The 22479-nt window shown below is 37.6% G+C and overlaps 1 protein-coding gene across 5 annotated transcripts; it reads left to right on the forward strand.

The window, feature by feature from the left end:
• The first annotated feature begins 3919 nt into the window (after positions 1 to 3919).
• Positions 3920 to 22116, forward strand: chek2 (checkpoint kinase 2). Of its 5 annotated transcripts, none has more exons than XM_022668438.2 (15): positions 3920 to 3994; positions 5597 to 5840; positions 8290 to 8414; positions 8520 to 8652; positions 9971 to 10061; positions 11131 to 11227; positions 14212 to 14265; positions 14371 to 14435; positions 15189 to 15288; positions 16668 to 16754; positions 16854 to 17017; positions 18156 to 18271; positions 19294 to 19379; positions 19509 to 19625; positions 21958 to 22116. In XM_022668438.2, exons 2-15 carry the CDS (start codon positions 5603 to 5605, stop codon positions 22033 to 22035), a joined length of 1551 nt encoding a protein of 516 aa, XP_022524159.1. In that variant the 5' UTR covers positions 3920 to 3994; positions 5597 to 5602; the 3' UTR covers positions 22036 to 22116. The 5 variants fall into 5 exon arrangements, 4 of the variants coding, with proteins under 4 accessions (XP_022524159.1, XP_022524160.1, XP_049326551.1 ...); XM_022668439.2 differs by having other exon boundaries at positions 3921 to 3999; XR_007428900.1 differs by lacking the exon at positions 3920 to 3994 and adding an exon at positions 4022 to 4112 and having other exon boundaries at positions 19468 to 19625.
• Positions 22117 to 22479: the final 363 nt, after the last annotated feature.

The raw sequence follows: 22479 nt of genomic DNA on the forward strand, positions 1-22479 counted from the left end.
GATGCCATTACCACCACCCTTCATCTCTCCCTCACCCACCTGGAGAAGAAGGACACTTACGTCAGAATGCTGTTTATAGACTTCAGTTCAGCATTCAACACCATCATCCCACAGAACCTCATCAGGAAGCTAAACTCGCTCGGCCTCAACACCCCCCTCTGCAACTGGATCCTGGACTTTCTGACGGGGAGACCCCAGTCAGTCCGGTTCGGGGGCAGCACCTCCAGCACCATCACACTGAACACTGGGGCCCCCCAAGGCAGTGTCCTGAGTCCTCTGCTGTTCACCCTGCTGACTCATGACTGTGCAGTTCTAACAGCTTTATCAAGTTCGCCGATGATACAACCGTGCTGGGTCTCATCACCAAAGGCGACGAGTCAGCACACAGAGAGGAGGTGCAGCGGCTGACAGACTGGTGTACAGTCAACAACCTTCACCTGAATGTGGACAAGACAAAGGAAATGGTTGTTGACTTCAGGAGAGCACAACACACCCACTCTCCACTCAACATCGACGGGTCCTCTGTGGAGATTGTTAAGAGCACCAAGTTCCTTGGTGTCCACTTAGCAGATAACCTCACCTGGACCCTGAACACCAGCTCTACAGCCAAGAAAGCCCAACAGCGTCTCTACTTCCTCCGGAAGCTGAGAAAGGCCCGTCTCCCACCACCCATCCTCACACTCTTCTATAGAGGGACCATTGAGAGCATCCTGAGCAGCTGCATCACTGCCTGGTTTGGGACCTGCACCGTCTCTGACCACAAGACCCTCCAGCGTATTGTGAGGACAGCTGAGAGGATCATCGGCGTCTCTCTCCCCTCCATCATGGACATTAACACCACCCGCAGCATCCGCAAAGCAACCAGCATTGTGAATGACCCCACCCATCCCTCACACGAACTGTTCTCCCTCCTGCCTTCGGGAAGAAGGTACCGCAGCATCCGGTCCAGCACCCTGAACACCAGCTCCAGTGCGGGACCGGATGCTGCGGTACCTTCTTCCCGAAGGCAGGAGGGAGAACAGTTCGTGTGAGGGATGGGTGGGGTCATTCACAATGCTGGTTGCTTTGCGGATGCTGCGGGTGGTGTTAATGTCCATGATGGAGGGGAGAGGCCTCTCTCCCCTCCATCATGGACATTAACACCACCCGCAGCATCCGCAAAGCAACCAGAATGACCCCACCCATCCCTCACACGAACTGTTCTCCCTCCTGCCTTCGGGAAGAAGGTACCGCAGCATCCGGTCCAGCACCCTGAACACCAGCTCCAGTGCGGGACCGGATGCTGCGGTACCTTCTTCCTGAAGGCAGGAGGGAGAACAGTTCGTGTGAGGGATGGGTGGGGTCATTCACAATGCTGGTTGCTTTGCGGATGCTGCGGGTGGTGTTAATGTCCATGATGGAGGGGAGAGAGAGATGCCTCTCTCCCCTCCATCATGGACATTAACACCACCCGCAGCATCCGCAAAGCAATCAGAATGACCCTACCCATCCCTCACACGAACTGTTCTCCCTTCCTGCCTTCGGGAAGAAGGTACCGCAGCATCCGGTCCAGCACCCTGAACACCAGCTCCAGTGCGGGACCGGATGCTGCGGTACCTTCTTCCCGAAGGCAGGAGGGAGAACAGTTCGTGTGAGGGATGGGTGGGGTCATTCACAATGCTGGTTGCTTTGCGGATGCTGCGGGTGGTGTAAATGTCCATGATGGAGGGGAGAGAGACGCCGATGATCCTCTCAGCTGTCCTCACAATACGCTGGAGGGTCTTGTGGTCAGAGACGGTGCAGGTCCCAAACCAGGCAGTGATGCAGCTGCTCAGGATGCTCTCAATGGTCCCTCTATAGAAGAGTGTGAGGATGGGTGGAGGGAGACGGGCCTTTCTCAGCTTCCGGAGGAAGTAGAGACGCTGTTGGGCTTTCTTAGCTGTAGAGCTGGTGTTCAGGGTCCAGGTGAGGTTATCTGCTAAGTGGACACCAAGGAACTTGGTGCTCTTAACAATCTCCACAGAGGACCCGTCGATGTTGAGTGGAGAGTGGGTGTGTTGTGCTCTTCTGAAGTCAACAACAATTTCCTTTGTCTTGTCCACATTCAGGTGAAGGTTGTTGACTGTACACCAGTCTGTCAGCCGCTGCACCTCCTCTCTGTGTGCTGACTCGTCGCCTTTGGTGATGAGACCCAGCACGGTTGTATCATCGGCGAACTTGACAAAGCTGTTAGAACTGTGTTTTGCAGCACAGTCATGAGTCAAAGTTTTATAGCCCCTAATAATATATATAATATATATATATATATAATATATATTATTAGGGGCTATAAAACTTTGCCCCCCACCCCCAAATTTATTAGGGGCTATTTATTTATTATTATTTATTTTATTGATTGATTGATTGTTTTTTTTTTGCCAGCCCCCACCAAATTTGTAAATGTATTATTTAATTATTGATTATTATTAATACTTAATAATTATTAATTAGTTTTTCTTCTTCATCTTAGCCGCGCTATGCTGCTCCTTTACAGGCGGCGCTGTTCCGGGAAAACGCTGCGCGCTAAGGCACCTATATATATATAAATATACTCTCGGTCGATGACGTCACAGTCACTGGTGACGTCATCGCACGTGTCGCTCGCGAACGGTTAGCAGTGTTCGAGAGCCAGCTGCGCAATATACATTATACAATATGTGTGTGTGTGCGTGCGCGTGCGCCTGCGTGCGCGCGCGTGTGTGTGAAAAAAAGAAAAAAAAGTTTATAAACTAATGAAAAGATCTTTGAAAAATAAATTGAAAAAAAAAACGAAAAAATAAATAAGTAGTAGTACTACTATTTTTTATTTATTGATTTAATTATTTTATTTATTTTTTTATTTATATATATTTTTAATTAATTCATTAAATTTTCTTCTTTTTCAATTTTCTTTTTTTTTGATAATCACGTGGCCTTAGTGTTTTATATCTACTTGCCATGACACATTAAAGGCTTTTAGTTATTTTTCCTAACAGTGTGTTTTAATGTGTTTGTGATGTTAGTTGTATATGCACTGAATTTGACTTGTTATTGTGTCTATTACATGCTGTTGGATTGTTGGTGCTGCTAACATAAAAGGATATATGATATATGATAATAATACTATAGCATGAAACTGCATGGATATAGGCTAGAATAACAGCTGTGGATAACAGTACTGTGTATTATTTATATGTGAGGAAATTATATCCCCCCCCTAACTACAAATCCACCCCATAACTACACCTCTATAGACGATTTTATATTGACAATTATTACATTTTGTATTTTATAGTCAATTTAAATTTGTATATTAACTTACATAAGTTGTGTTTATGTCCACAATTGTTATAGCATATTTTCTTTTATATAAATTTTTTGTGTGCTAATTTTATTTTTTATATCTGCTGTTTTAATTAAGTTCAACGTGCTGTTCTTTGTAATCTTCTTCTCATTATTATTATTCCACACTTTTAGCTGTTAATATTTGCACTTATTGATTTTAAACACATTTATTATTTTATACCCACTATTATTGCTTTATATCGGCTGCATTTGTTTTATATCTGCTTTTTGTTGTTTATATTTTCAGTTATTATTTTTATATCTGTTTATTTTTATTTTTTATCCACTGTTCTATTTTTTGCTGTTAGTGTTAAGTACATATTTGGGACACAACCTAGGCTTAATCCTTGTATTGGAAACTAATAAAACCTTAAAATGTACAGTTTTCCCTTTTAATTATTAAACATAAAAATACTGAAATACCAGATATTTTATTATAGATTGTGTATTTAGAAAAAATACCACAAAGCGGCGCTGTTTAGACATATTTATTCATTCATTTATTTATTAATACAAGAAAACTACATTTCCCAGCAGTCTTGTCTCCTACATCTCCCAGTTCTGTGATCTGATTGGTTGCCGCGCTGCAGAGTCCGGCACATGTGTTTCGGCTGCGAGCTGGAGTCCGGATCACCCCGCTGAAGTTCTGCAGGTTCGGTATGGCGGTAATAACGCGTGTGTACGGGCTGAGTCTGGCTGTGTTTTTAGGGTCCTGCTGGTTCTGAGGGTTCTCTGTTCTTGTATTATTAGTTTAACCCGGGTTTTCTCAGGTAGGCGAGCTGCTGCTTTAGCCCGGAGCTTCACAACCCGCCTAAACGCGCCGGTTCCGGATCCGATTTAACTCTGATTCAGGATAATATTCTTTTATTTATTTAAATGTTTAGGGTTTTAGTGTTTTTTAGCTTCTCTGTCAGGAATATTTTCTATTTATTTCTATTTACCACGTTAGCTACCACGTTAGCTATGAACTCGTGACTCTGATTTATTTATTTATTTATTTGGATTTGGACCTGATATAGAAAAAAACAAGTTAAAATGGGTGTGAATCCGATTTAGAATGCGGATTGTTTAGGATAGGAGTTCAGACAAACATGCTAATCCGGTTTAATCCTGGGTTTAGGTCTGGCTTTTTTTTTTTTTTGCTTTCTGGGAAAAAAAAGTGGGAGGAGCCTTTTTGTAGCTACAGGTGCCACCCTCTTTCTTTGACCAATCAGATCCCTTCATGTTATATATGCAAATACATGTATATGTATATTATTGGTGTACACAGTAATTTCACCAACAATCTTTGAACATAGTAAATTATATCATACCCTGAAATATGGTGCCATATCACCTGTTAACTCTTGCTCTTTTATGGGGAGGTCCTGATGAGTGCCAGTTCCATCGTTCAGCGTTTTTGATTGCCTTTGAAGATACTTTTTTTTAAAGAGCTTTTTCGGTTTGACTGACCGTTTTTTTTTTTTTTTTTCATTTTTGTCCTTACTTAGCCATAATCTAGATTAGAACATTACTCAAATATTCACTATTTACTGTATACCTGTAACTCTACCTCTTCACTACTTTACAACTGATGCTCTCAAACACTTTATTAAGAGGCAAGAAATTCAAGTAATTAACTCTTGACGAGTTCAGCACAGCTGTTAACTGAAAGCCATAAAGCTTGTTACTTTAGTATTAATTTACAATGCAGATTTTTGTTTTAAATACCCTGGATTTCAGGTGTGTCCGAACTTGTGATTGGTACTGTACCTGGAGTGATCTAATGTTCCTGTGTGTGCATACCATGACTAGGCCTGTCACGATTTTTTGTGGACGATATATTGTCCCAAAATTTTTTACGATACATGATATTTTTGTAATTTTAATTTTATTGAATAAAATGCCACTGACATAATGATAAAAGAATAGCATAAAAAACAATTTATCACTTTTTAAAAGACATCAACAATTTAATTAATCATTTATTATAATTAGTTTGGAAATTATATGCTTATTTCTTTACCTACTTTAGTCCACACTGTGGTATTGAGTATTGTGACTGGCTAAAATACTGTATACTGTTATATATGTGAACAAACATACAAATAAACACAATAGACGATATCATGATTATTGAAAAAGATTGAAGTCCTGTTCATTTATTGTACGATAAATCAATGTTGCAAATATTGTGACAGGCCTAATAAAATGACTTTTATTGTAATTTGTCATGATAATCGTAACACATCATCGTTTCGTTCACCTCCTACAGAGCAGCATGTCGGAGGAGGCAGGACCAAGTGGGCACTCCCAGTCCCAGACCCAGTCTCAGCCTCAGTCCAGCTCATCCTCCGGACCCACCTCGGCCAGCCAGTCCTCCTCAGGCTCTGGAACATTGAGTTCTGTGGACACCGTTCCTGTGGCAGACCTTTCCTCCATCCCTGAGGAACCTGAAGAACCTGAGCCCAAGTACTGGGGGCGCATGGTTCCGCTAATCAGGGGATTCAACCTTCTGAGTAAGTCTGCTGTCCACCACAATACCACTATACTGACATTTATGCTGGGCGATATGGTCAAAATTGGTTTATATCAGGATATTTATTAATTGTGTTTGATACTAGGACTGCACAATATTGAAAAATTGTTTTTGGCGATATATATATATATATATATATATATATATATATATATATATATATATATATATATATATATATATATATATATATATATATATTGCAATATTAGACAATTTAGGGCCCATGACGTTGCCAGCCCCGCCCCAACCCGCGTGCTCAAAACTCAAAACCCAAAACCCGAGCACAACAACAGTAATCTACCCTTTAATCAGGCATTTAAATGTTTTTTTAAAGGTAAATAAGAGGGTTTTTCTGGGATTACAAGCTTAAATTCTGCTATAACTGGAAATATCTGCCCTGCAAAACTGTGCTTCTCAGGCAGCAGCAGCCTGTCACTCACACAGACACAGAGACAGCGCTGTGTATCGACTTCCTGTGGCAAGAATTAAAATATTGCAGCATGAGGTGTTTAATTTAATTGTCCATTTTTCTGGAATTGCAAGCATGAAATCAACTGTAACTGGAAATATCTGCGCTGCAAAACTGTACTTTTCAGGCAGCAGTAGCCTGTCACTCACACAGACACAGAGACAGCGCTGTGTATCTACTTCCGATATATTGTGCGGCTCTATTTAATTCGATTTAATCCCGATATCGAAATGAACAGTATAAAAACCTGTGAAGTACAACATTGTGTACTGACACTGCTGGAAGTATTGTTGTACAAATTAAATCCTATTGTATTGATCTTACATTGATTTATTTCATTAACGTTTGAATATATCGGTTAATAAAAGTTTCAGTGAAGGAAATGAAAAAAAGAAAAATGTTTAATTTTTATTAATTACAGCAAATTTTGTGATACATGTTTTGTCCTGCAGTGTGACTGTTGTGCATTTTGCAATATTGATGCTAAAACGGCCAATGATGCTGAAACTACCACCACCATGTTTAGAAGCAGCTATACTTTAGGCAGGCTAGTTCTCAGTGTGTGCTGTATATTGCCAAGGGCTTTCTAAATGTTTATAAATGGTGTTTTTAGTTAAGAGTAAAGGCCAATTTATACTTCTGTGTCAAACCTACACTGTAGCCCACACTGCCCTGGTGAAAAAAATATAAATACATAAAAAACAGTACTTAAAACATATTGAGAAATGTCTTTAGTTTGCTGTAAATATACTAAAAGATTTATGTACTTCCTTAAAATATATTAAAAGTACATTAATATTATGCTTTTATCAAATGTTTGAAAGTCAAAACTGTGATTATACTTTTTAAAAAGTACAATATAGTGTATTAAAAAAAATACACTACTTTGAAATACAGTTTTAGTTTAATGTAGTTCATTATACTTCTAATATACGTATTTCCAAATATACTTTTGTACATTTTTAGCAAAGTTTGTTAAAACCAGCTGTTACAGCAGTTAGCTTTTTAGAAAGTAAATCAAGTTACTACATTCATAAAAATTAAAGTAAAAAAAAAATGTAAAATGCTAAAAACTGTAGTACAGTATATTAAAATATATTTTTTACCCAGCAAAGTATACTAGAAGTGTGCTACCTACAAAAGACAGGAACAAGAAGCATATTTGTTCTCTTATTTGTAAATAGATCACATATATTTAACATCAAATTTTAGTACATTTCTAATATACCTGGTGTATATTAAATAGTGATAGGCTTACCTTTTTAAAAGGTAAAAGGAAATTACAAGCGTAAATTCATCTGTAACTGGAAATACCTGCACTGCAAAACTGTGGTTCTCAGGCAGCAGCAGCCTGTCACTCACACAGAGACGGAGACAGCGCTGTGTATCTACTTCCTGTGTCAAGGATCAAAACATTGCAGCATGACGTGTTTACTTTAATTGCACGTCCTGCGATGTATACTAGAAGTGTGCTTCCTACAAAAGACAGAAACAAGAAGCATATTTGTTCTTTTAATAAATAGTGATACAGTTTTTAAAACATGCATTACATACATTTAATAAGTAATATGTTTAAATGTTACATTTGGTATATTTGAAATAGTTCACCACTGTGCTCTTTTTTTCCACCAGAATATACCACACTGTTAATTTCACCACTTGTAGCATTTTCACTACTTTATTTGATCGATTACTCCTTTTTTTAGCCTAATTATGAGTCCACAGTAACAGCTTTCAAATGCAAGTGCCACACCTGGAATAATCTGCAGACCTTTTACCTGAATAAATGAAGAATTAACGAGGGAATAGTCCATAAAGCTCATAAAATAGCTTTTGAGATCATTTTTCCAATTACTTTTCCAATTATTTTTGAGCCGTTGAAATGACGAGGCTTTGTCTTTTGACTGGTACTGTATTAAAATGGTGAGTTATCCATTTTTTTTTCTTTTCTCTGCAGATTGTGTGGATAACGTGTACTGTTTCGGAAGGGACAGCCGATGCGACTATGCTTTTAAAGATCCAGCCATTCTCAATTCTCCACGCTATAAAACCTATAGCAAAAGACATTTTAAAATATTTCGGGTGCTGTGTTTAAATGAGTAGATTTCTTACATTGAATATTTCATGTTGAAGAAATTGAATGATTTCATAACAGAATGTTCTGGTTTTATTATTTTATTACTACAGGACGGGGATTTAGCTTATTTGCAGGACCTCAGTGGGAATGGTACATGGGTAGATGACACTGAAGTGGGAAAAGGGAAAAAAATCCCTCTTAATAACAACTCTGTTGTTTCTCTCGCCGACCCGAAGCATAAAGGTAGGAATTAATGAGAAAATTAGAATATTATATACGACCAATTGGTACTTTATGATTGTGGCTTACAGTCAATGAAAACCAAAAAATCAGTCTCTCAGAAAATTTTAATATTATATAAGAACAGTTGGAACTTTTGGCAGTGTGGGCAGTGTACCAAATCCTGCTGGAAAATGAAATCCACATCCCAGTCATGGCACCAGCAGAAGACATGTCTCTCCAAACTAGGGGTGGGCGATATGGGGCTAAAATAATATCACGGGTATTTCAGGGTATTTTTGCGATAACGATATACTTGGCGATATAGGAAAACTAAAATAATTCATTAATTTCAGGAATATAGTATAATAGTATAACAGTATAATCATAATGTGGCAAAATAAATAATATAGAATAAAATAATATAATGCAGCAAAAAATATTGCAGAATATTTAGTGCATGCATATAAACTGCAAACTAAAACAATAATACAATAAATACACCTAAAGCTTCACAGTAAATAATAGACTACTTTTAAGACAGAACAGCCCTTTTATCACGATATGGATTTTTAATATCACGATATTTCTGTGTCACGATATATTGTATACGATATAATATTGCCCACCCCTACTCCAAACCATCACTGATCATCAGTAAATTTTGCATTTCATTTATAAATCAAGGGAGCAGAGTCTGGAGGAAGAGTGGAGAGACACACAGTCCAAACTGCTCGAGGTCTAGTGTGAAGTTTCCACCAATCAGTGATGGTTTGTTTGGAGAGCCATGTCTGTCATCTGCTGGTGTTGATCCACTGTGTTTTATTATCAAGTCTAAAGTCAGTGCAGTTTTTTTTTTCCCACAAAATCTTACAGCACTTGCTTCCCTCTGCTACTGACAACTTTTATGGAGATGCAGATTTCATTTTCCAGCAGGACTTGGCACACTGCCCACACTGCCAAAAGTACCAATTGGTCTTATTTAATATTCTAATTTTCTGAGACACTGAGTTTTGGGTTTTCATTGGTTGTAAGCCATAATCATCAGCAATAAAAAATAAATACTTAAAATAGATCTCTCTGTGTTTAATACATCTATATAATATATTATATTTCACATTTTATATTATGTTTCACATTATGAACTGAATTACTGAAATAGAGTATCTTCTTAATGATATTCTAATATTTTGAGATTCTCTAGTGTGTATATATAAATATATATTTATAGATATAAAAATACAGGAGTTAAAAACACTCACTGACAGATATCTGATCTTAACAATATTAATTAAAAATAATAAAAATCATTTTTTCTCTCTCTCTTTTTTTTTTTTACCAGTTTTTATGTATGTAGACATGAACCACGATGAGCAGCCGAATTTCCCCAAAGAGTTCAGAGAGAAATATCACGTCACACGGAAGATCGGCTCGTAAGTGCTCTCTCTGTTATCTGATCAGATGAGCGTCTGAAGTGGATTATGTGAGATAGAGAAGTAGAGATTTGGTCAATGTTTGATTTCTTCTTTAGAATCAACGTCATCTGCCTGATGCCTAGATGTAGACGATATTTTAAAATGATACTTGCTGATAAGTTTATTTAAAGTATAAAAAAAGTGTCTGCAACATAATAAATATTACATTTGTTTCTAAAGTTTTACTAATGTGTCTGTCTGTTAGCTATAAATGTACATTTTTCTGCTTTATAGATTAACACTTAAATCATCCAAACTATAAAGAAAAACATATGGAATTATTTAGTGACCAAACAAATTATTATACAAACCAGGATATGTTTTAGATTTTAGATTCTTTAAATTAACACCGCTTGAGTTTTTCACATCTCTGCTGGATTTTCTCAGTCAGTTTTATGAGGTAGAGTCACCTGGAATTCAGGCTTTCAGTTAACAGCTGTGCTGAACTCATCAAGAGTTAATTACTTGAATTTCTTGTCTCTTAATAAAGTGTTTGAGAGCATCAGTTAAAGTAAAGTAGTGAAGAGGTAGAGTTACAGGTATACAGTGAATAGTGAATATTTGAGTAATGTTCTAATCCAGATTATGAGAAGCAAGAACTACTCAACTAAGTAAAGAATAAAACAACTTAGAATTATACGAAAGAAGAATTATAAGAACTTTAAAAGTATTCTCAAGTGCAGTTACTGCAAAGACAATCAAAAATATTATAATGATGAAACTGGCACTCATTAGGACCGCCCCAGGAAAGGAAGAGCAAGAGTTTCCTCTGTTGTACAGGATAAGTTCATCAGAGTAATAACAGAGTATTTTAGTTTATAATTTTTAAGTTACTACTTGATTCCTCATGTGTTCCTTCATAGTCTGGATCACTTCACTATTCATTTACTTACAATGTAGGAAAAAAATACAAAAATAAAAAATTGAATGAGAAGGTGTGTCCAAACTTTTGACCGGTACTGTATGTGAGCATGAAGTATGGTGGATATATCGGGACCTAATTTGCATATATTTTCTTTGTCCACAGTGGGGTGTGCGGGGAGGTGAGGCTAGCGATCGAAAGAGAGACGTGCAAAAAAGTCGCTTTAAAGACGATCAACAAAAACGACTTTCCTTCAGTTGGGGTAGGAGTTCATTTATTCATTAATAAATACACAAATATCTCAGGGATCCGAGTGGTCAAGCGGGCTAAGAATCCACCTATTCCACTATGATCAAGAGATTGCTGGTTCGAATCCCAGTTATGCAACTTGCCATCAGCTGCCGGAGCCCTGAGAGAGCACAATTGGTCTTGCTGTCTCTGGGTGGGTACAGTACAGTAGATGGCGATCTTTCCCCTCATCACTCCTAGGGTGATGTGGATCAGCACAAAGCTGCGTCTGTGAGCTGATGTATCAGAACCGAGTCGCTGCGCTTTCCTCCAAACGTTAGCACTGTGATGCTACGCTGTAATGCTGCATTCTCATCAGTTAAAAAAAAGAGGTGGAGTCTGATTCACATGTATTGAAGGAGGCGTGTGCTAGTCTTTACACTAGCACACGGGGGGGGGGATTTGAACTTTTCCACATTTTGTCACTTTATAGCCACAAACCTATGTATTTTACTGAGATTTTATATAGATTTATATAAATGTGATAGACAAACACAAAGTATTGCATACGTGTGAAGTGGAAAGAAAATTATGCATGGTTTTCAAAATTTTTATCAAATAAAAATCTGAGAAGTGTGACGTGCAAAATTATTCAGTCCCCTAAGTATATTAATACTTAGAGCCACCATTCGCTCGCACCGTTTCTCTTTATAAAACAGCTGAAGCTCAGAGTCAAGTTGGATGGAGAGCGTCTGTGAAAAACAGCAGTTTACATGTCTTTCCACAGAAGCTCAATGCGATTTAGGTCGGGCCATTCTAACACAAGTCAAGTCAAGTCAAGTCAGCTTTATTTATAAAGCACATTTAAAAGACACAAAGTGCCGACCAAAGTGCTGTACAATAAGATCAAATAACACAACCTAATTTAAAAACCAAGATAGACCAAGACAGAACAACAACTAACATCATCAAACTCCGCTCAGGATCCAAATGCCTGAGAGAACAAATAGGTTTTCAAATTAGACTTAAAAATATCCACTGTGGCCGATTCTTTTATAAAAAGTGGAAGATTATTCCAAAGTCTTGGAGCGGCTATAGAAAACGCCCGGTCACCTTTGAATTTCAGCCGAGACCGAGGAACATCTAGACACAACTGGTTGGAGGAGCGTAAAACACGAGGGGTCGAGCGAAGGAAAAGGAGGTCAGAAATGTAACTCGGAGCCAAACCATGAAGAGCTTTAAAAACAAACAATAAAACTTTGAAATCCACCCGGTATTTTACTGGAAGCCAGTGCAATGAAGCCAGTACAGGGGTGATGCTCTCCCTTTTCTTGGTACCAGTCAGGAGCCGTGCAGCTGCATTTTGGACCAACTGCAGACGTGACAGGCTCGACTGACAGATACCCAGGTACAGTGAGTTACAATAGTCGACACGAGAGGAGATAAAAGCATGTATAATTGTTTCCAAGTCCCTAAAAGACAGAATGCTTTTGAGCTTAGCTATGTTTCTAAGGTGATAAAAACTACCTCGAACAACTGTGCTAATTTGTTTGTCGAAATTTAGGTTGGTATCAAAAACGAAACCAAGGTTTCTTACATGGTCATGTACATTGGTACTCAAAGGCCCCAGATCATTAGCTATAACACTAGCCGCGTCAGGATTTCCAAAGATAATAATGTCAGTTTTGTCTTGGTTTAGCTTGAGGAAATTTTTTGACATCCAGCATTCAACATCCCTCAAACAATCAAATATGAGACGCAAAGAACAGTTTTTTCTTGGATTAAGTGGAAGATAAATTTGTGTATCATCTGCATAGCAATGGTATGAGATGTTGTACTTCTGGAAAATAGATCCCAGAGGAAGCATATACAGGGAAAAAAGGATAGGTCCCAGAATGGATCCCTGGGGAACACCACAGGTGATAGGTGCAGAAAAGGAAGAGAACGATTGACCCAACTTAACAGAGAAAGTGCGATTTTCTAAATATGAGGCGAACCACTTTAATGCTACACCCTGAAGGCCGACACCAAACTTCAGACGATCTAGCAGGATGGTATGGTCGATAGTGTCAAAGGCTGCGCTTAGATCTAAAAGAATAAGAACAGCACAATTCCCAGAATCCACAGCTAAAAGAAGGTCATTTAAAACCTTAAGAAGAGCAGACTCTGTACTATGCTGAGCTCTAAAACCTGACTGAAATTTGTCCTGGATGTTAAATTGGCTAAGATAAGAGCACAGTTGATGAAAGACAACTTTCTCTAAAACTTTTGCCAAGAAAGGAAGCTTAGAAATTGGTCTAAAATTCCCCAAAATTGTTAGATCTAGGCCAGGTTTTTTTAAAAGAGGGTGAACAACTGCATGTTTAAAGGAGGAAGGGACGACACCACTGGTAAGACTGCTATTTATTACGGACTGAATGCTGGGGCCGAGAGATGACAAAACATCTTTAAATATAAAGAATATAAAATATTCTTATATAGAATATAAGAATATAAGAAATATAAATATTATGTGTTTAATATAAATATTAAACACATAAATATTTGTCTTTGATCTAAACCATTCCACTGTAGCTCTGGCTGTATGTTTAGGGTCATCGTCTTGCTGGAAGGTCTGGAAGTCTTTTACAGCCTCCACCAGGTTTGCTTTTTCCAGGATTGCCCTGTATTTAGCTCCATCCATCTTTCTACTAACTCTGACCCAGCTTCCCTGTCCCTGCTGAAGAAAAGCATCCTTACACCATGATGCTGCCACCACCATGTTTCACAGTGAAGATGGTGTGTTCAGGGTGATGAATTTAACAATGGATTTTTCTCTGGATTTTTACACTATTACATGAAGGCCTTATTTGTGGAGCGCATGACTTATGATAGTTGTCCTGTAAACATTGTTACACTGGCATGGCAAAAGTCATGGGACAGCAGTATTGTGACTGAGATGTCAGAGGCATGTATTATAGAAATATGAAGGTTAATGAATTGTTAAAGGTTCTTACATGTTGTATGTTGTTTTTTCAGACTGCCACGAGGAATGCGGAACGGGAGATCGAGATACTAAAAAAAATTGATCACGTGAGTGTTTTTCCGATTTCTATCGATAGCAAACTGAGAGACACTAAAAACTAATTCAGCTTCATCAACTAATCAAATTTCCCTTTTTTTTATTTTATTTTACAGCCTTGTCTGATTCGTACCGAAGATTTTTACCAGACAGAGGAGTCGTATTACATCGTTTTGGAGTAGTGAGTGTTAATCAGCTCTGCGGTTCAGTGATGATTGTAGTTTAAGCAGTTCTGGAAGTGAAGCATTACATTAAATATGTTTTAGAAAAAAAAAAACAATAGCTGTGTAAAAAGAAACCCTTATAATCCCACTATAAAGCGCTTAAAATCCTTTAACTTTCCCAAAAATCATTAGTGTGCCTTATAATTTGGTGCATTTTAAGAATAACTTATGAATTATATCAGTCAGGTATTAAGGAGCAGTAAAGCTACTCCACTGAAGTACAGAGTTACACAGTAGTATTAGCATTAGCCGCTGACCGTGCTAAGAAGAAAGGTTAGTTCGCTGTTTAGAGGTAAGTATTATTGACCTGTAAACTGCTTCTAACCCTGGCTGCCACTGCTGGAGCAGCATTAGCATTAGCCGCTAGCCACGCTAAGCGCTAGATCTTTCTCCATTCAGAGGCGAGTATATTCAGACTGTAGTCTGCTCATTAACTGTGTTAAAACAAGCTACGTGGAAAAAAAACTCCTCAGTTTAGCGATGTCGGGTGCTGCAAACGCTAGCAGTTAGCTGCTAATGCTAATGGATCTGCTAATGCTAATGCTGCTGCACCCAGCCTTCTAAGCTTAATCTAAGTTTACTGTAAAAAACTTAAGCCCTGTCAGGAAATGATTAATCAGGCACTGAAGAACCTGATGTCCTGTTTTAATGTGTTTAATTATTTTTGTCTCTATGGTCTCTCTCTCTCTCTCTCTCTCTCTCTCTCTCAGCGTAGAAGGTGGGGAACTCTTCACAAAAATTAAGACAGAAAAGCAGCTGAAGGAGGAAATTGCCAAGTTATATTTTTATCAGATGCTGAAGGCTGTAGAGGTGAGTCAGATCTTTTATCATTGTCTTAAAGCTGTTCTTTCATAGGACATGTGCTCTGTGTAGAGGCTTATGTAATATTTGAATCAACTGTACTATATCTACGCATTTAAAACCAAGTGTATGCCACAAATAGCCAAATTTGTGCTGGAGTGGTAATAAAACCCCAACAACCAACAAACCTTGAGGGCACGGCCATATTCCAAAATGACAATGACAAAGCCCTATTCTGAAAGGATTAGTTTCTCCTGGGGTAATTTTCTCTTTTATGGGGGGGGGGGTCTATCCTCTGTGATTTTATTCCCGTCCAGAACGACCATGTGTGTGTTTTTCTCAGACGTCCTCTGAGAAAATTACAGGCTGAATATCTACTGTTTTTCGCTGAGCTCTTTTCGTGGTCCTCAGGTAATTTTAGTCCTGTCCGGATTCACATCTCTGAGTTTCGTCTCCTCACGTTTAATAAAATAGGTATTTGTCCACTGCTGCACACCGTAATTACTAGGGGTGTGACAAGACACTAATATCACAAACAGAGACAGAACATGTTTTAAATACAGTACAGAGCTAAGGGATTAGTACAGCTGCCTATGAAACAGTCACGTGTAGGATTTACTTACAGTATTTATATATGGTTTGTGTCTTGTTGGTCACTCTGTTACCGTTTATTGTTTCCACTGGAGCCAAAATGCAGCCAGATATACAACTTAAAAGTGGGTATGCAGCCTATCGACGCATAGGGGCGCTGCACTAAAGAGGGCACCAAATGAAAGCCCCAAATAAATTCAGCTTGCTGGTTTTGCGGAGCGCGGTGGGCTAGTAATGACAGAACGTATCTCCTCCACCCCCTCCCCCCCGGGGGCGCTGATACTACGTTTGCATACACCACAAACAGTACTGCTGTGTTGCCAGATCCTGCTTAAAAATTCCACACTAAACTATTTTTTTCCACGAGATCTCGTCACACCCCTAGTAATTACAGTTTGGGCGCTTTGGCGTTTCCACGGAGATCAACGTCAAAAACACAACAGTGAGTGGAAATGGAGGAGCTACTGAACGCCGTGATGTCATGTGACAGAGAAAAAAGCCTAAAAACTCACTGGTCCTCCTGTTTTTTTAATTGCAGTCCGGATGCAGGAGTTTTATCACTCTAGAGTAGAAGTGTGAAATATTTTTCACAGACGCCCCCATGAGAAAATAAACTCGTTCGGATAGTGCTAAAGAGTGCAGGGTTCCAAATCTCCCATCATCCATACAAGATCTTGGGTGAAAATGAATGCAATACTGGACAGAAATGAATGTTAAATGTGAAAAATGTTGTCCATCTAAATATATGACCAGGCAATGTACTGTATGTGTTAATGTTCTGCATTATTATTCTGTAGTATCTACACGAAAATGGAATCATCCATCGGGATCTAAAACCTGAGAATGTCCTGCTGACCTCTCATGAGGACGAGTGCCTGATCAAGGTCAGTTTTTCTTTTTTTTTTCTTTTATTTTATTTTTTAGTAGTTCATAGTGGTCTTAATGTTTTGGCTGATGGGTCTAACTGAATCTAATGGTTCCAGATTACGGATTTTAACCAGTCCAAGATCCTGGAGGAGTCGTCTCTGATGAAGACGCTGTGCGGGACTCCCACGTATTTAGCTCCTGAGGTTTTCACCGCAGCTTCCACAGGCGGCTACACGCGAGCGGTGGACTGCTGGAGCCTGGGAGTTCTCCTCTTCATCTGGTCAGCCTTCACATCTATATGTGGGATTATTTATTGTATTTTTTGCACTATAAGCTGCAAAAAAATATGCTTTAATTTTCCCAAAAATCGTAAGTGTGCCTTATAATCGGGTGAGCCTTATGTATGAATTTTACAAGTCAGGTATTAAGGAGCAGTAAAGCCACTGTGCAGAATAACACTGTTATACAAGAGAGTTTCAGTTTAGTTGTCCAGCAGTATTAGCATTAGTCGCTAACTGCGCTAAGCACTAGCTCTTTCGCCGTTCAGAGGCGAGTATTGTATCGGCATGTAGCCTGCTTCTAACTCTGGCTAGCACTGCTGGAGCAGCATTAGCATTAGCGCTAACTGCGCTAAAATATTTTCACGATAACGATACTTTTGGCAATGTTACAAAACACTAGAATACACTAGTAAAAAAAAAATTAATTTTATTATTGAATACGATATGATATGGCACACCCCTAACTGGGAGATTAAAAAAATATGTCATGATACTAATAATGCTAATAATAATGATAATAATATCCAGGATTAAAGTAAAATAAATGACACTGGACAGATATAATCTGTCTCTAGTAGATATATAATGGGAAATGAGAACAGTGTGAATTTTTATTTTTTTTGTTGTTGCTAAAAACAGGAAAAAAATAGTATCCTGATTTAAAAATTATGGGCAGATAATGTGCCACGATAATTCAAGATATAATATTGTTCACGATATTCAAAAATATTGGCACACATGTATTATTGCGCACGATACGATATGGCACACCCCTAGTGAGTATATCACAGTGTAGCCTGCATGTTTACCACGGCTGCACCCAGCCTTAGTGGAAATCTAAGCTTGCTGTAAACAAATTAAAGCACTTTACTCACTCAAATAAACAGTTTTCAGGAGAGGAATCTGTGTTGATTAACATCTAGTGCTCGTTTATCTTTAAAAGAAAATGTTTTTCTTAAGAATTACAGTTTTGTTTATTTAGCTTAGCTTTACAGCTGAGCTTTACCACTGGGTGGCGAGACCTGCTGAATAGACATTTATTGAAAGTGCACCGTACAATCTAGCGCACTTTATAGTCCGCAAAAATACGATATCTAAATATCTCTCTCTCTTTCTCTTATTCTCTCTTTTCCCCAGTTTGGGCGGGTATCCCCCTTTTAATACGGAGAGCAGCCCCCTCCCCGTCCGGGAGCAGATAATAAATGGACAGTACTGTTTTATTCGCTCTCAGTGGAAGTCTGTGTCTAACGCGGGTAATGCAATACACACACTCTGCATAGTTCTGTAATATTAATTTAAATATATATATTTTGTATTATATGTATGGAAGTGCTGTAGTTCTGGGCAAAAATTGAGACCACTTCAGTTTCTGAATCAGTTTCTCTGATTTTGCTATTTATAGGTTTATGTTTGAGTAAAATAAACAAAATGTTGTTTTATTCTATAAACTACAGACAACATTTCTCCCAAATTCCAAATAAAAATATTATTATTTAAAGCATTTATTTGCAGAAAATAGATGAATAGATGCAGAGCTTTCAGACCTCAAATAATGCAAATAAAACAAGTTCATATTCATAGATTTAACATTTTTAAGAGTTCAGAAATCATCAGTATTTGGTGGAATAACCCTGGTGGTTTTTAATCACAGTTTTTTTTCATGCATCTTGGCATCATTTTCTCCTCCACCAGTCTTACACACTGCTTTTGATTAACTTTATGCCTTTACTCCTTAAAATTATACAAGCAGTTCAGTTTGGTGGTTTGATGGTTCTTAATCATCCATCTTCCTCTTGATTATATTCCAGAGGTTTTTAATTTGATAAAATCAAAGAAACTCATCATTTTAAGTGGTATATTACATTTTAATGGGGTTATATGAATGCTATGGAATGGTTATGGCAAGGTTATACACCTTTTTAAAGGGTTTAGTCATGCCAGGGTTATGGAATGTAGTAAAGTAGGAATATGTTGGGCTTATAGTAGAGTTATGGATGGGTTATATATGGGATCTGTCAGAATTATACAGATGTTATTGGAGGGTAATAGCAGGGTTATTGTGGGTATATGGCATGATTATGGTGAGTATATATATAAAAGCAAGGGTTATAGCAGCGTTATAAGGTAGGGTTATAGCAGATATTGATTTTATTGATTGATTTATAGTGGGGTTGCACTGGATTGTTATAGGGTTATGCTAGGGTTATATCAGGATAATAATAATAATTTAGTAATTTTATTTGATGAATTTGTCTGTTTGTTTGTTCATCTTCAGCTAAAGACTTGGTGAAGAAGCTGCTGGTTGTGGATCCTGTGAAGAGGATCAGTATATCAGAAGCTCTGCAGCATCCGTGGCTGAACGTAAGAATGTTTTTTTTAAGCCATATTAACCAGAGTAACTGGACCAGGATTAGTAATTGTTTTTATTTATTTATTTTTATTTCTTTAGAAAAATAATAAAAATGGATTGTTTTGGCTCGTATTCTGCAGGACGTGGAGATGAGAAGAACGGCACACACACTGATGAACCTTGAAAACACCACCCAGGCCACCAATCCAGCCACGGCAGCTACGGCAGCATCTGTAGAACCCACACGACCAGCTAGAGTGAGATATTAATGTTATTTAATAGGGGCTATCAACATTAACATCAAGTGTTAATGCATGCAATTAATTAATTTGAAATCAGTAATGCATTACTATTATTTTTTTAATGCCAATTAATTACGTCCCCAAGTTTGACCCCAAATTTCGGTGCCCAGGAGCAGGTCTCGGTTCAGACTTACAGCTCCGACCCAGATAGATAGCTTTGGGGAAGGTGAAACATGAAGCACACGGAGCAGCTAGGACACGCAGGCTCAATCTGGGCGTATTACACTTTCTTATTTATTAACCCTTTCAGACCTGAATTACGTTCCACCGATGAGAAAAATATATGAATATAAGCAGTGATGTCAGTAACGCGTTACTTAGTAACGCGTTACTCTAATCTGACCCTTTTTTTCAGTAACGAGTAATCTAACGCGTTACTATTTCCAATCCAGTAATCAGATTAAAGTTACTTATTTAAGTCACTGTGCATTACTCTCTCTCTCTCTCTCTCTCTCCCTCTCCCTCTCTCCCCGCTCCCTTACCCATTCCCCCTCCGCTCTTCCCCAATCACACGCGTCTCACTTTCTCCCCTGTCTCTCTCTCTCTCGCGCTCGGCGTGTCTTTAGTTTCCGCCCTTTTTTCGTTTTTCGCCAGTTCTCGGGTTTCGCCAGTATCTCTTTATAAAGGCGTTTTTTTTGCGGCCGCGTCCCAATTCACTAGCCAGGGCAGCGGTCTGCCACAAAGTTCCGGTGCTTTAAATGAACACTGTCAGAATTAAATCTTTCTCAGTAGTTGGGTCCGGTATGGGTCCGTATTGGACAACGTCTGAAAATATGTGATCCCTGGTCTAGACCATATACACGGTTCTGTTTTATAAAACCACTCCTTGCTGCCCTGCAGAGAACAACAAGTTCAATGTTCAGTTTTACTGTGTTAAATATGTCAGCTCAAAAAAGACTTTCTTTATTTTATATATTTTTTATAAAAACAAGTATTTATGTTTAGTAAAATCAAGAAAGACCATATATATATATATTTTTTTTTTATATGTTAAGTTAATTTTTTTTTTTTTTTTTTTTTTTTAACTTATTTTTTAGGAAATAGTTCAACTTAATAGAGATAAATTGTTGCTGTTAAAAATGCATTTTCCAATAAAGGGAGTTTTGGCAAAACTGGTTATAGTTTTTAAGTTAAGGCGGCGGGAGGTGGTGTCTGCAGCTGCTGAAAGTAACTAATAAAGTAACTTGTAAAGTAACTTAGTTACTTTTAAAATTAAGTAATCCATGAAGTAAGTAAGTTACTTTTTAAAGGAGTAATCAGTAATCAGTAATCGGATTACTTTTTCAAAGTAACTATACCATCACTGAATATAAGATATATAGAATATATGAATGCTGTCTGTAGTGCCGACTCGAATATTCAAAAAAAAAAAAATAAAATAAAATTTGGTTGCTTCTTATTGGAAGCCTTTTTATTTCACAAACCATCTCTAAACAGTAAAATAAAAATGGTTAAATGTGTTTTAAATCACATACATTTGGTACATTTAGTTAAATTTGGCTCAAGTCCTGCCATGCTCTACTTTGTGGTCTGTTCTGCACTGTAAAAAAGTTTTTTGTAAATCTTGACAGCAAGTTAACAGCCAAAACGTTGTTAGTAAAGATTGTAAAATTACAAAAAGATTATTAGAATATTAAACATATTATTGTATAATAAGAATAGTAATTAATGCATTATTAGAGATTATTACAGCTTTTGTAGAGTAAGCTTTGGCCTAAATATATATATATATATATATATACCAAAGCACATTTATGTTGTTACTTATTACAGAAATAAAATAAATAAAAGAAAGGAGCTCAGTCCAAGTAAGGGGCTTTTAAAGGGACAGTGTACAAATTACTCAATTCTGGCCGTTACATACAGTATCTCCCCCAGGCCATTTAAATGGTCATCCCCCATATTGTGGGCATGTTTGCAATTATTTATACTTTTTTTTTATACTTAGCAAATTAAATTGTAATTTAGAAATCCTTAAAGATGTTTACAATAAATTTAATAAAGGGTACCTCTATACATTTGATCATGTATTCTTTATTCCAGTTCCCCATGTCCAGGGCTTTATCTCCCCTTAAACATACAAACACAGTATATACTAGTATTTTAATTGACAACACTAATGTAATTAATTACAGAATATTGTTGTGATTAATCTGATATTAAATATTATAAATATTATGTATTTATGAATGAAGAGAGAGGTTATAAAACTCAGTAAAGCTTTATTAAATTTCTCTCAGCTGGATAAACCAATTTGTGTGTGTGTGTGTGTGTGTGTGTTTTATAGGCTTCTAAACGAAAAGCAGAAGGAGGAGCAGAAGGAGGAGACACTAAAAGGCGTCCAGCTCCAGACTCTGCACCATAACCGTCCTAAAACTTCTTATGTATAAATGTAAATACGTCTCTGTGTATTTAGTGTTTTTCCAATAAACTTTTTACACATTTATTATTTTCTGTATTTATTGTCTGAAAAAAATCACTTAATTCATTTAATTTTTTTGTTTAAGTCCAAACAGAATATGCTGTTCTCATTCAATTACAGTCTTTTTTTAGTTACTGTTAGCTGCTATTAGGCTGGTAACACTAAAGAGTTCTTGCTCTTCCTTTCCATGGGCGGTCCTGATGAGTGCCAGTTTCATCATTATAACAATTTTGATGGTTCTTTTTTTTTTTTTTTTTCTTCTTTTTTTTAGAACATTACTTAAATATTCACTATTCACTTTATACCTGTAACTCTACCTCTTCACTACTTTACTTTACAACTGATGCTCTCAAACACTTTATTAAGAGACAAGAAATTCAAGTTTAA

The sequence above is a fragment of the Astyanax mexicanus genome, chromosome 22, assembly GCF_023375975.1.
Source record: "Astyanax mexicanus isolate ESR-SI-001 chromosome 22, AstMex3_surface, whole genome shotgun sequence".
NCBI lineage: Eukaryota > Metazoa > Chordata > Actinopteri > Characiformes > Acestrorhamphidae > Astyanax > Astyanax mexicanus.